General features: G+C 47.3%; 1 protein-coding gene across 1 annotated transcript in view; it reads right to left on the bottom strand.

Annotated features, from left to right (window-relative positions):
• LOC112247795 (platelet-derived growth factor D-like) overlaps nucleotides 1-14,957 on the bottom strand; it is a 93,817-nt gene that overhangs the window by 4,682 nt on the left and 74,178 nt on the right. The window contains exons 4-5 of the mRNA XM_042296396.1: nucleotides 5,726-5,779; nucleotides 5,188-5,395 (exon numbers count right to left, since the gene is read on the bottom strand). Of these exons, the coding sequence (XP_042152330.1) occupies nucleotides 5,188-5,395; nucleotides 5,726-5,779 (262 nt within the window). The remainder of the gene's footprint in view (nucleotides 1-5,187; nucleotides 5,396-5,725; nucleotides 5,780-14,957) is intronic.

The following is a 14,957-nucleotide window of genomic DNA, read 5'->3' as shown; positions in this document are numbered from 1 at the left end:
CAAATCCGGCTTTAAACTTCTTCACAACAGTATCTCGGACCTGCCTGGTGTGTTCCTTGTTCTTCATGATGCTCTCTGCGCTTTTAACGGACCTCTGAGACTATCACAGTGCAGGTGCATTTATACGGAGACTTGATTACACACAGGTGGATTGTATTTATCATCATTAGTCATTTAGGTCAACATTGGATCATTCAGAGATCCTCACTGAACTTCTGGAGAGAGTTTGCTGCACTGAAAGTAAAGGGGCTGAATAATTTTGCACGCCCAATTTTTCAGTTTTTGATTTGTTAAAAAAGTTTGTCTATCAGAGAGTGAGAAATTGTGCATTGAGACCAGCAAGATCTCACGGTTTTACCAATTTGACTTCATATTCCGACGTTTGTCCACGTTTATCCAAACGTCAAATGAACAAGACCCTCGTAGCTGGAGCTTGAGGCATACGGCCACAACGCCCTAGCAAGCCGCAAGTCTCCTTGATGGTGAAAGTGCTCACCGTTGCCCTTAGTGGTTGGTTTTCAAGCCATCTCCAGATGTCCAGCTGGACGGATGTTGAATTGCCTTGGATCGTGACAGCAGGTCTAAGTTCTCACCATGCTGATAGACCCTGTACTGTCCTATTGTTGCATAACAGGGGAGGGGACATGTGTGTGTGTGTGTGTGTGTGTGTGTGTGTAGGGGTGTCAGTGGTCTAGGAGAATGAGTGTAATCTCCAAAAGGCAGTGGTGTGGAACACTGCTCTGATACTGGCTCTGAGAGAGCGCTCCGAACAGAATGAGTATGTCACTCACACACTCCAGAGAAAATGAATAGTGTGTGTGTGTGTGACCGCAAGTGTGTGCAAGTGTAAAGTATATGTGAGTGTGTGTGTCAGTATGTGAGTGTGTAAGCAGGGTTACTGGGTTCTGTACACCAGGGAGAGATTGAGCTTTGCGTTCCTTGATTACATGGCTTGAGGAGAGCATAAAGATTGCTTTCAATAAGGTGGTGGTGGTGGGGGACAAAACAGAAGTGAGAGACAGGAAAGTGTGTGTGTGTGTGTATGTGTGTGTGTGTGTGTGTGTGTGTGTGAATGAAAACAAAGCTAGGTGCTGACTAGGGAACATTTCCGCTCAGCTGCACAGGTTGAATATCCAATTAGAGTTTGATGTGGGAAAAGCCTACCAAAGACATGCAGCAACCCTGCTACTGCCACAACACACACATATCAAATCTTATTGGTCGCATAAACATATTTAGCAGATGTTATTGCGGGTGTAGCAAAATGCTTGTGTTTCTAGCTCAAACAGTGCAGTAATATCTAACAATTCGCAACAATACACACATTTGAATGTAAAATAATGGAATTAAGAAATATATAAATATTAGGACGAGCAATGTCGGAGTATATATGTATATATACACACATACATACACAGTACTAGTCAAAAGTTTGAACACACCTAGTCATTCAAGGGTTTTTCTTTATTTTTAAATTCTACATTGTAGAATAATAGTGAAGACATCAAAACCATGAAATAACACATATGGAATCAAAAAAAGTGTTGAACAAGTCAAAATATATTGTATATTTTTCAATGTAGCCACCCTTTGTCTTGATGACAGCTTTGCGCACTCTTGTCATTCTTTCAACCAGCTTTAAGAGATTCTTGAAGGAGTTCCCACATATGCTGAGCACTTGTTGGCTGCTTTTCCTTTACTCTGCCATCCAACTCATCCCAAACCCTCTCAATTGGGTTGAGATCGGGTGATTGTGGAGGCCAGGTCATCTGATGCAGCACTCCATCACTCTCCTTCTTGCTCAAATAGTACTTACACAGCCTGGAGGTGTGTTGGGTCATTGTCCTGTTGAAAAACAAATGATTGTGGCACAAACCAGATGGAATGGCATATCGCTGTAGAATGCTGTGGTAGCCATGCTGGTTGAGTGTGCCTTGAATTCTAAATAAATTACTGACAGTGTCACCAGCAAAGCACCCCCACACCATCACACCTCCTCCTCTATGCTTCACGGTGGGAACCACCCATGCAGAGATCATCCTTCACATTCTTTGTGTCTCACAAAGACAAGGCGGTTAGAAACCCAAAAAATATGTTGATTTGTTTAACACTTTTTCAGTTACTACATGATTTCATAGTTTTGATGTCTTCACTATAATTGTACAATGGAGAAAAAAATTAATATAAGGAAAAACGCTTGAATGAGTGGCTGTGTCCAATATTTTGACTGGTCGGGAGAACAAAGGAACCTGAGTTTCTGTACGTTTCCACAATCACACCATGAACAGTTAATCATGAAACATACACCTCCGCTGTTCTTCTTCCCGGAGAGCTTGTTATTCCTATCTGCACGATGTACTGAGAACCCAGCTGGCTGTATGGACAGGGACAGTATATCTGGAGAGAGATGGACTGAGAACCCAGCTGGCTGTATGGACGGGGACAGCATATCTGGAGAGAGATGGACCGATAATCCAGCTGGCTGTATGGACGGGGACAGTATATCTGGAGAGAGATGGACTTAGAACCCAGCTAGCTTTATGGTCGGGGACAGTATATCCGTAGAGAGCCATGATTCAGTGAAACAGAGTATGTTAAAGTCCCTGATGTCTCTCTGGAAGCAAATCCTTGCCCTGACCTCATCTACTTTATTGTCCAGAGACAACATTAGCGAGTAATATAATCAAAAGCGGTGGATGGTGTACACACCACCTGAGTCAGACTAGAAGTCCACTTCAAATACCTTTCTCCGCCGGTGGAGTCTTGGAGCAGCCTCTGGGATAAGTTAAATTGCCTGGGAGGGTACAAACAAAGGATCTAATTCGGGAAAGTTCATTTTCTGGTAGTAATGCTGCTGAGTTACCAAAAGTGATGTCCAAAAGTTATTTCTGACTGTATGTAATAACACAAAAAACGTTCAGGGCACATAATGTAAGAAATAACACACGCAAAGTTGCTAATGAGCTAGAATCAGACCTGCCGTGTGTATTGGCGCCATCTTACCAAAGACACACAAACACACAGAGAGAGAGATGCAAACACACATGCACACAGATGCACACACAGATAAACACACACAGATAAACACACACAGACAGATAAACACACACACACAGAGATGCAAACACAGATGCACAAACACACACACAGATACACACTCGCACACAGATAAACACACACACAGATGCAAACTCGGGCGCACGTGTGCACGCGAACAGATGCACACACACACACACACACACACAGAACCTAGATTCACAAACACGCACTTTTACACAAACACAGATGTTCACAGTAAGCTCTGTATGGAGATACATAAACTCAACACACACACATAAGAGTTGCTGACAGTAGTTGGAGTCTTAGCCAATCCCAACTATTTACTTCGGAACAGGAGATCCCTCAGGTGGAGAGAGAAAAAGATGGAAGAGCGAGGAAGGAAGGGAAAAGGAGGGAAAAATGAGAAAGAAAATAATAACAAGGGACAAGTGTGATGAAGAAATAAAGGACAAGAGAATAAGGCGAGTGGCAGTGTATTGATGTGTCTGGTCCAGTCTGTTGAACACAGTGATGTGTCTGGTCCAGTCTGTTGAACACAGTGATGTGTCTGGTCCAGTCTGTTGAACACAGAGTTGTGATGTGTCTGGTCCAGTCTGTTGAACACAGAGTTGTGATGTGTCTGGTCCAGTCTGTTGAACACAGTGATGTGTCTGGTCCAGTCTGTTGAACACAGTGATGTGTCTGGTCCAGTCTGTTGAACACAGTGATGTGTCTGGTCCAGTCTGTTGAACACAGTGATGTGTCTGGTCCAGTCTGTTGAACACAGTGATGTGTCTGGTCCAGTCTGTTGAACACAGTGATGTGTCTGGTCCAGTCTGTTGAACACAGTGATGTGTCTGGTCCAGTCTGTTGAACACAGTGATGTGTCTGGTCCAGTCTGTTGAACACAGTGATGTGTCTGGTCCAGTCTGTTGAACACAGTGATGTGTCTGGTCCAGTCTGTTGAACACAGTGATGTGTCTGGTCCAGTCTGTTGAACACAGTGATGTGTCTGGTCCAGTCTGTTGAACACAGTGTTGTGATGTGTCTGGTCCAGTCTGTTGAACACAGTGTTGTGATGTGTCTGGTCCAGTCTGTTGAACACAGTGTTGTGATGTGTCTGGTCCAGTCTGTTGAACACAGTGTTGTGATGTGTCTGGTCCAGTCTGTTGAACACAGTGATGTGATGTGTCTGGTCCAGTCTGTTGAACACAGTGTTGTGATGTGTCTGGTCCAGTCTGTTGAACACAGTGTTGTGATGTGTCTGGTCCAGTCTGTTGAACACAGTGATGTGTCTGGTCCAGTCTGTTGAACACAGTGATGTGTCTGGTCCAGTCTGTTGAACACAGTGATGTGTCTGGTCCAGTCTGTTGAACACAGTGATGTGTCTGGTCCAGTCTGTTGAACACAGTGATGTGTCTGGTCCAGTCTGTTGAACACAGTGATGTGTCTGGTCCAGTCTGTTGAACACAGTGATGTGTCTGGTCCAGTCTGTTGAACACAGAGTTGTGATGTGTCTGGTCCAGTCTGTTGAACACAGAGTTGTGATGTGTCTGGTCCAGTCTGTTGAACACAGTGATGTGATGTGTCTGCTCCAGTCTGTTGAACACAGTGATGTGTCTGGTCCAGTCTGTTGAACACAGTGATGTGTCTGGTCCAGTCTGTTGAACACAGTGATGTGATGTGTCTTGTCCAGTCTGTTGAACACAGTGTTGTGATGTGTCTGGTCCAGTCTGTTGAACACAGTATTTGACACATCACATGTGTTGTCTCTGAGAGGGAGGAAAGATACACGTTTACCTCTGACCAACTACAACAAGCACCAACAGAGAAACTTCACACATCTTCCCCTCCACCACACACGTTTGCCGTGAAGCCCCGGTCTCTCTATAAGAGCTGGGTGAACATTTAACTTCTCTCATACTCCCAAGGTCACCTTGAAGGTTTTCTACTGGCTGACTAAGAAACTTGCACACGCAGTGTTGGTGCAAGGGAAGGAGGAAGGCTGAATTCTTTGTGTTATCAATGTCTCCCTTCAGTGAAGCACAGACCACAATATGTACTCCTTTGAAATGGCTTTTCTTTGTGTGTGTAAGCACCTGTGTGTGTGTGTCCGTGTGTGTGTGCGCATGTCCAGTATGTTATTACTCTTGTTCTGTCTGTTGTGCTGGTAGGCTCGGGGTCTGTACATGGCTGTCTCTCTGTACAAGCTGTCCAGGTCCTGTCTCCAGCTGTCAGGGTTGAGGTGGCGGAGGAGCTGCTCCACTGTGTTGAAGGCTGCTATGCTCTGGTCCAACGCCGCTGCTGTCAGAGGAACATCAGTCACCGCTGGAGCCAACACTGACAGACTGTCCTCCTGGAGGAAGGGTGGAGATGGAGGGGGGGGGTCAAAAGTTCTGAGCAGGGACACAAGGTCTTTGAGAGCATTCTAGTGTGTCTGTGTGTGTGAGTCTATGGAATGCTCAGCACCAGTATCTGAGCTGCCCTCTGCCCGATTGTGAAAGCTTTACAAAGGTCAGGGGACAACCTTGATCTTTTAAAATCAGCCGAATGACTGGGCACTAGAGCCCTCTAACTGTCTCCAGGCTGGGACCAGGAGTTTCTCCTGCTGCTGATCAGGAGGCTTAGGGGCCAACACAGGTAGGTGTGTGTGTTTGTGTTGAGCATGCTTGCATGTCCAACTCACCATCAGGGCCACAGTCTCCCAGTTAGTCTTTGACACTGCAGGAAGAGAATCATCCTGGAGGAAGGAAGGAGAGAGAGAATGAAGGAGTGGTATTTGGGTTATTCTGGTGCGTTTACATAACTCCTGTCAGAACATCAGGATAATCCCTGGTTGAATTCCAGGTGATGGTATCGGGAGCTGGTCAGGATTTGTCTGTCTGTGTTGGATTAGCATTCATCTGTCTAACATTGTGCTAATGGGAGTTTTCTACAAAGCTGCTGAGATAAGTTCACAAACAGTCCCTAATGATTGAGCAGTGTTCCTCTCCACGGCCCAGATTCACACAACACTTCTTCCGCAATACCTTAACTACGGGATCTGTGACCCCCCACATGGGACAGTTGAGCTAAAGTGTGCTAATGTGATTAGCATGAGGTTGGAAGTAACAAGAACATTTCCCAAGTCATAGACCTATCTGATATGGGCAGAATGCTTAAATGATTATTAATCTAACTGCACTGTCCAATTTACAGTAGCTATTACAGTGAACTAATGCCATGCTATTGTTTAAGGAGAGTGCACAGCAATGAACTTGAAAATGTATCAATTAACCAATTAGGCACATTTGGGCAGACTTGATACAACATTTTGAACAGAAATGCAATTGTTCATTGGATCAGCCTAAAACTTTGCACATACTCTTCTGCCATCTAGAGGCCAGAATCTAAATTGCACCTAAACTGGAATAATATATTGTGGCCTTTTGCTTGCATTTCATTATTATCTTTTACCAGATCTAATGTGTTATATTCTCCAACATTTCTACAAAGTTCAAAGTGTTTTCTTTCAAATGGTATCATGAATATGCATATCCTTGCTTCAGGTCCTGAGCTACAGGCAGTTAGATTTGGGTATGTCCTTTTAGGCGAAAACTGAAAAAAGGGGTCTGATCCTTAAGAAGTTTCTTTGGAAAAAATACTAAATACATAAGATCGTTCGTAAGAGCAATTCCTCAACAATATCTTAAGATTGAATGATTTTCTTACAAACTTCTCAAATATCTTCTTACGAATCTTCTTACGATGCTTGTTGCTAGGAACTAATTTAGCTAGCTATCTATTTAGCAATGTAAATCATGTTAGCATATTTCCTACTGAGATTATAGTTATAAAAACAAGTTATTGGGTTTAAAATAATCAATACTGAAACTTTCATATGAAGTTTGTGAGTGAATTAAACATGTTCAAATGCTTTCATGGGCTTTTTCTCTCACTGCCCTGAGTTTAAGACGAGGGTTTAGCCGTCTTGGAATTAACAACATTTGCAAGAACAAATCCAAAAGCTTAATTTTCAAGAATGTAATTCCTTCTTAACTGTTTGCTTAAGGAGAAACATAAAAAATAACACAAGAACATTTCCCAAAAATGTGAGGAATAACAACTTAACTTTATTCATAAGTCTATAGTGAAGAACAGAGTAATAGTTAAGAAGAAATGTGTTCTTAAGAAGGTTTTGTGAATCTGTTGTCTGTCCTCCTCACAGACCCCTTCATCAGACACAGAGAGATGAGGTGCTCTATGTAGAGGAGAGGAGAGACAACACACTCACTGTTTGTGAAAAGTAAACTTGTGAACACACCCCTTCCAGATGTGCAACTGCCTTTGGTTGATATTATATTCTATGTAATGGGTAATGGCTCTCCTAAAAACACTCTTCAGTTCATAGTGAACCTGAGGGAACAACTATACATCTGCATAACATGCAGTCTGAACCCACTTAAAAAACTGTGTGTACTCTGTGTGTGTGTGTTCATGTTATGTATGAGTCTGCAAATGTGTGTGTGTGTTATACTGTATTTGTGCATGCTGTGTGTGTGTTTCTATATTATGTCTGAGCCTTCGAATGTATGTGTGGGTGTGTCATATGAAATCAGAGATGACTTAAAAAGTTTAGTGACTAATCTTTCATTTTATAGCATCTGTTTCTCGTGTGCAACCCACAGATACACACTGTGCTTTGACAGGAACCTCTCTGACTTCATACACAGCTGGGGTGTGTGTGTGTGTGTGTGTGTGTGTGTGTGTGTGTGTGTGTGTGTGTGTGTGTGTTTGTGTGGCCCCTGCAGCAGCCCCATGTGTATCTCTGTCAGCATCTGACCTTATTAGGCAATAAGCAGTCAGATTCAGTAAACTGTCCCACAGTCCTGTGCTTCAGAGGGGAATGCAGGGACAGCTGGGCTAAGGCCACACACACGCACCTGGGACTTTTCATAGGAAGAACAGTTTACAGTGCCTTTAGAGAGTAGGTCAACAGGGACATGAAACCACGTCTGGTAGCTGGAGGGTCGTGACAGACTAGACTAGGTCCTCCTGGGTAGAAACGTTTTCAGATGGTCACGGGGTAAGAAGGGTTTGGGGAGCAGTGCTTTCAGGGTGAAACAAAAATGAACAGATATTGCAATAAAAATGTGTATTGCCATAACTGACTTGTGTTTCCCTGCACCAGCTACTAATAATGTGTCTGTAATACCTCCTCTCAGACATGTTCTTTCTGGAGGAGAATAATGGTATCGCTTTGCCACAGACAGTGTTGGTTTCTGGGAATATCCATTTATGTATGTATTTATGGGAAAACCTCAATGGGTCCCAGAACAGCTGCAGAGCCTGTCAACATCTGGGAGTGTCTGGGAACAGAGTAGCGTTCCTGGATCATATTCCTGCCTGGATGGATCTGATGTTCTGAGGAACTCCACAATTGTTTTATCTAAGCAAGTCAGTTAAGAAAAAAAGTATTATTTTACAATGACTGCCTACACCAGCCAGACCCGGACAATACTGGGCCAATCACGGCCGGTTGTGAGACAGCCTGGAATCGAACCAGGGTGTCTGTAGTAACACCTCTAGCACTGAGATGCAGTGCCTTAGACCGCTGCGCCACTTGGGAGTCCAAATTCCCTAAGCCTGAATCACTGGTTCTAGAGGATTCCTCGATAAGGAAATTAAGAAAAGCACTACAGCGTTCAGTCATGGTCATGTTATTGCATTGTGTTGTTGAGCTTGTGTGTGTGTGTGTGTGTGTGTGTGTGTGTGTGTGTGTGTGTGTACAGTGCATTCGGAAAGTATTCAGACCTCTTGACTTTTTCCACATTTTCTTGCATTACAGCCTTTTTCTAAAATTGGTGAATTATTTTCCCATCATCAATCTACACACAATACTCCATAATGAAAATAGCCCATTATATTTGAAATATGACATTTACATAAGTATTCAGACCCTTTACTCAGTACTTTGTTGAAGCACCTTTGACAGCGATTAAAGCATTGAGTCTTGGGTATGACACTACAAGCTTGGCACACCTGTATTTGAGGAGTTTCTTCCATTCTTCTCTGCAGATCCTCTCATGCACTGTCAGGTTGGATGAGGAGTGTTGCTGCACAGCTATTTTCAGGTCTCTCCAGAGATGTTAGATCGGGTTCAAGTCTGGGTTCTGTCTGGGCCACTCTAGAACATTCAGAGACTTGTCCCGAATCCACTCCTGCGTTGTCTTGGCTGTGTGCTTAGGGTTGTTGTCCTGGTGGAAGGTGAACTTTCACCCCAGTTGGAGGTCCTGAAAGCTTTGGAGCAGGTTTTCATCAAGGATCTCTCTGTACTTTGCTCTGATCATCTTTTCCTCAATTCTGACTAGTCTTCCAGTCCCTGCCGCTGAAAAACATCCCCACAGCATGATGCTGCCACCACCATGCTTCACCGTAGGGATGGTGTCAGGTTTCCTCCAGACGTGACGCTTGGCATTCAACACAAACAGTTCAATCTTGATTTCATCAGACCAGAGAATCTTATTTCTCATGGTCAGAGTCCTTTAGGTGCCTTTTGGCAAACTCCAAGCGGGCTGTCATGTGCCTTTTACTGAAGAGTGGCTTCCGTCTGGCCACTCTGCCATAAAGACCTGATTGGTGAAGTGCAGCAGAGATGGTTGTCCTTCTGGATCTCCTATCTCCACAGAGGAACTCTGGAGCTCTGTCAGAGTCACCATCGGGTCTTGGTCACCTCCCTGACCAATGTGCTTCTCCCCCGATTGCTCAGTTTGGACAGGTGGCCAGCTCTAAGAAGAGTATTGGTGGTTCCAAACTTCTTCTATGTAAGAATAAATGGGGCCACTGTTCTTGGGGACCTTCAATGATGCAGACATTTTTTGGTACCCTTCTCCAGATCTGTGCCTCTTCATAATCCTGTCTCAGAGTTCTACGAACATTTCCTTCAACCTCATGGCTTGGTTTTTGCTCTGGCATGCACTGTCAACTGTGGGACCTTATATAGACAGGTGTGTGCCTTTCCAAATCATGTTCAATGAATTTAATTCACGGATGATCAATGGAAACAGGATGCACCTGAGCTACATTGTGTCATAGCGTGTCATACAAAGGGTCTGAATAATTATGTAAATCAGGTATGGTTTTTTAATATTTAATACGTTTGCAAACATTTTGGCTTTGTCATTATGGGGTATTGTGTGTAGATTGATGAGGATGTATGTATTTATTTATAATTAGGTTGTAACAACAAAATGTGGAAAAATTCCACGGGTCTGAATACTTTCTGAATGGAGGTTTTGGGTTAAAGCAGAAGACGTATTGTGGTTTTGTTATGGTTGTTTTCTGGTTATGGTTGCATTGTGGTTATGTTGTTTTGTGTTTGTGGATGTGTTGTGGTTGCATTGTGGATGAGTAATGGTTGTGTAATGGTTGCACTGTGGTTGTGTTTTGTGGTTGTGATGACAAATTACTGATTTGTAGGAACTAGACTCTCTCTATCGTAACACTCCTCTTCGCTCTCTCTCTCCTCAAAATCCCTCTCTTTTTGTTTTGTAGGAGTTATCGGCTGTCAGCATGATAGGATCTGAGACACCTGTTCTCTACCTTTCTCTCTCTCTCTCCCTCCTCCACCTTATCTATACAGCATGGCAGAACAAATTAGAGCTGTTAAATGAAGCATCTCACAGCACAGGTGGTGGAGGGGAAGGTGTGTGGGTACTGGGAGGCCAATCTAATGGCAGCTTCCCTGTCTGGGAAAGTGTGTGGGTACTGGGAGGCCAATCTAATGGCAGCTTCCCTGTCTGGGAAAGTGTGTGGGTACTGGGAGGCCAATCTAATGGCAGCTTCCCTGTCTGGGAAAGTGTGTGGGTACTGGGAGGCCAATCTAATGGCAGCTTCCCTGTCTGGGAAAGTGTGTGGGTACTGGGAGGCCAATCTAACGGCAGCTTCCCTGTCTGGGAAAATGTGTTGGTTTCTCACACGCACACCCGCCCCCACGCACAGGGTGTCACTGTGCCGAGGACACAAAGCAGGCAGCTACACACAAGGACAAAGGAATAACAAAGAACAAAAGGAGAACCTGAGGCGCTGTGGAGAAGGAATAATAACGGACATATGCCGACCTCTCCAGGCGTAAGAGACGGGAGAGAGATGAGGGGGAGGAGAGATAGAGAGGAGAGAGATGAGGGGAGGAGAGATAGAGAGGAGAGAGATGAGGGGAGGAGAGATAGAGAGGAGAGAGATGAGGGGAGGAGAGATAGAGAGGAGAGAGATGAGGGGAGGAGAGATAGAGAGGAGAGAGAGGGGAGATGGGAGAGAGATGAGGGGGAGGAGAGATAGAGAGGAGAGAGAGGGGAGACGGGAGAGAGATGAAGGGGAGGAGAGATAGAGAGGAGAGAGAGGAGAGACGGGAGAGAGATGAGGGGAGGAGAGGTAGAGAGGAGAGAGAGGGGAGGAGAGATAGAGAGGAGAGAGATGAAGGGGAGGAGAGATAGAGAGGAGAGAGGAGAGAGGGAGAGAGGGGAGAGAGACGAGGGGGGGAGAGAGGGGAGACGGGAGAGAGATGAGGGGAGGAGCGATAGAGAGGAGAGAGAGGTGAGAGGGGAGAGAGAGAGGAGAGAGATGAGGGGAGGAGAGAGGAGAGACGGGAGAGAGATGAGGGGAGGAGAGAGAGAGAGAGATGGGAGAGAGATGAGGGGAGGAGAGATAGAGAAGAGAGAGGGAGAGAGATGAGAGATGAGGAGAGACGGGAGAGAGATGAGGGGAGGAGAGATAGAGAGGAGAGAGGGGTGAGAGAGGGGAGAGAGAGAGGGGAGAGAGATGAGGGGGAGGAGAGATAGAGAGGAGAGAGGGGAGAGAGATGAGGGGAGGAGAGAGAGGAGAGACGGGAGAGGGGAGAGAGATGAGGGGGAGGAGCGATAGAGAGGAGAGAGGGGGGAGAGATGAGGGGGGAGAGATAGAGAGGAGAGAGGGGAGAGAGAGGGAGAGAGAGCGGGGAGAGAGATGAGGGGGAGGAGAGATAGAGAGGAGAGAGGGGAGAGATGAGGGGGAGGAGAGAGAGAGGAGAGAGAGGTGAGAGAGGAGAGAGAGGAGAGAGAGTTGAGAGAGGGGAGAGATAGGTGAGAGGGAAGAGAGAGGGGAGAGATAGAGAGGAGAGAGAGGTGAGACGGGAGAGAGAGAGGGAGAGAGAGGAGAGAGAGGTGAGAGGGAGAGAGAGGGGAGAGATAGAGAAGAGAGAGAGGTGAGACGGGAGAGAGACGAGGGGGAGGAGAGATAGAGAGGAGAGAGAGGTGAGAGGGGAGAGAGAGGTGAGACGGGAGCGAGATGATGGGGGAGGAGAGATAGAGAGGAGAGAGAGGTGAGAGGGGAGAGAGAGAGGGGAGAGAGAGGAGAGAGAGGTGAGAGGGGGAGAGAGAGAGGGAGATAGAGAGGAGAAAGAGGTGAGACGGGAGAGAGATGAGGGGAGGAGAGAGAGAGGAGAGAGAGGTGAGAGGGGAGAGAGATAGAGAGGAGAGAGAGGAGAGAGAGGTGAGAGGGGAGAGAGATAGAGAGGAGAGAGAGGTGAGAGGGGAGAGAGAGAGGGGAGATAGAGAGGAGAGAGAGATGAGGGGAGGAGAGATAGAGAGGAGAGAGAGGTGAGAGGGGAGAGAGAGGGGAGAGAGAGATGAGAGAGATGAGGGGAGGAGAGATAGAGGGGGAGATAGAGGGGAGATAGAGAGGAGAGAGAGGTGAGAGGGGAGAGAGAGAGGAGAGAGAGAGGAGAGAGAGGTGAGACGGGAGAGAGAGAGGGGAGAGAGAGAGGAGAGAGAGGTGAGAGGGGAGAGAGAGGGAGAGAGAGAGGAGAGAGAGGTGAGACGGGAGAGAGATGAGGGGGAGGAGAGATAGAGAGGGGAGATAGAGAGGAGAGAGAGGTGAGAGGGGAGAGAGAGGGGAGAGATAGAGAGGAGAGAGAGGTGAGACGGGAGAGAGATGAGGGGAGGAGAGATAGAGAGGAGAGAGAGGTGAGAGGGGAGAGAGAGGGAAGAGAGAGGTGAGACGGGAGAGAGATGAGGGGAGGAGAGATAGAGAGGAGAGAGAGGTGAGAGGGGAGAGAGAGAGGGGAGGTGAGAGGGGAGAGAGAGAGGGGAGATAGAGAGGAGAGAGAGGTGAGACGGAAGAGAGATGAGAGATAGAGAGGTGAGAGGGGAGAGAGAGGGGAGATAGAGAGGAGAGAGAGGTGAGACGGGACAGAGATGAGGGGAGGGGAGATAGAGAGGAGAGAGAGGTGAGACGGGAGAGAGATGAGAGATAGAGAGGTGAGAGGGGAGAGAGAGAGGGGAGATAGAGAGGAGAGAGAGGTGAGACGGGAGAGAGATGAGGGGGAGGAGAGATAGAGAGGTGAGAGGGGAGAGAGAGAGGGGAGAGAGAGATGAGAGAGATGAGGGGAGGAGAGATATAGGGAGATAGAGAGGGGAGAGAGGTGAGAGGGGAGAGAGAGAGGAGAGAGAGGTGAGACGGGAGAGAGATGAGGGGGAGGAGAGATAGAGAGAGAGGTGAGAGGGGAGAGAGAGGGGGAGAGAGAGATGAGAGAGATGAGGGGAGGAGAGATAGAGGGGGATATAGAGGGGAGATAGAGAGGAGAGAGAGGTGAGAGGGGAGAGAGAGAGGGAGAGAGAGAGGAGAGAGAGGTGAGACGGGAGAGAGAGGGAGAGATAGAGAGGAGAGAGAGGTGAGACGGGAGAGAGATGAGGGGGAGGGGAGATAGAGAGGAGAGAGAGGTGAGACGGGAGAGAGATGAGAGATAGAGAGGTGAGAGGGGAGAGAGAGAGGGGAGATAGAGAGGAGAGAGAGGTGAGACGGGAGAGAGATGAGGGGAGGGGAGATAGAGAGGAGAGAGAGGTGAGACGGGAGAGAGATGAGAGATAGAGAGGTGAGAGGGGAGAGAGAGGGAGATAGAGAGGAGAGAGAGGTGAGATGGGAGAGAGATGAGGGGGAGGAGAGATAGAGAGGTGAGAGGGGAGAGAGAGAGGGGAGAGAGAGATGAGAGAGATGAGGGGAGGAGAGATATAGGGAGATAGAGAGGAGAGAGAGGTGAGAGGGGAGAGAGAGAGGAGAGAGAGGTGAGAGGGGAGAGAGAGAGGGAGAGAGAGAGGAGAGAGAGGTGAGAAGGGAGAGAGAGGGAGAGATAGAGAGGAGAGAGAGGTGAGACGGGAGAGAGATGAGGGGGAGGAGAGATAGAGAGGGGAGATAGAGGGGAGATAGAGAGGAGAGAGAGGGGAGAGAAAGAGAGGAGAGAGAGGTGAGACGGGAGAGAGATGAGGGGAGGAGAGATAGAGAGAGAGGTGAGAGGGGAGAGAGAGATGAGAGAGATGAGGGGAGGAGAGATAGAGGGGGAGATAGAGGGGAGATAGAGAGGAGAGAGAGGTGAGAGGGGAGAGAGAGAGGAGAGAGAGGTGAGAGGGGAGAGAGAGAGGGAGAGAGAGAGGAGAGAGAGGTGAGAAGGGAGAGAGAGGGAGAGATAGAGAGGAGAGAGAGGTGAGACGAGAGAGAGAGAGGAGAGAGAGGTGAGAGGGGAGAGAGAGGGAGAGATGGAGAGGAGAGAGAGGTGAGACGGGAGAGAGATGAGGGGAGGAGAGATAGAGAGGAGAGAGGGGTGAGAGGGGAGAGAGAGAGGGGTGATAGAGAGGAGAGAGAGGTGAGAGGGGAGAGAGAGAGGGGAGAGAGATGAGGGGGAGGAGAGATAGAGAGGAGAGAGAGGTGAGACGGGAGAGAGAGAGGGGAGAGAGAGGAGAGAGAGGTGAGAGGGGAGAGAGAGAGGGGAGATAGAGAGGAGAGAGAGGTGAGACGGGAGAGAGATGAGGGGGAGGAGAGATAGAGAGGAGAGAGAGGTGAGAGGGGAGAGAGAGAGGGAGAGAGAGGAGAGAGAGGTGAGAGGGGAGAGAGAGAGGGGAGATAGAGAGGAG

Source organism: Oncorhynchus tshawytscha, linkage group LG13, assembly GCF_018296145.1.
Source record: "Oncorhynchus tshawytscha isolate Ot180627B linkage group LG13, Otsh_v2.0, whole genome shotgun sequence".
Lineage (NCBI taxonomy): Eukaryota > Metazoa > Chordata > Actinopteri > Salmoniformes > Salmonidae > Oncorhynchus > Oncorhynchus tshawytscha.
Note: the sequence above shows the minus strand (reverse complement) of the source record. Positions and strands in the feature narration are given on the sequence as shown.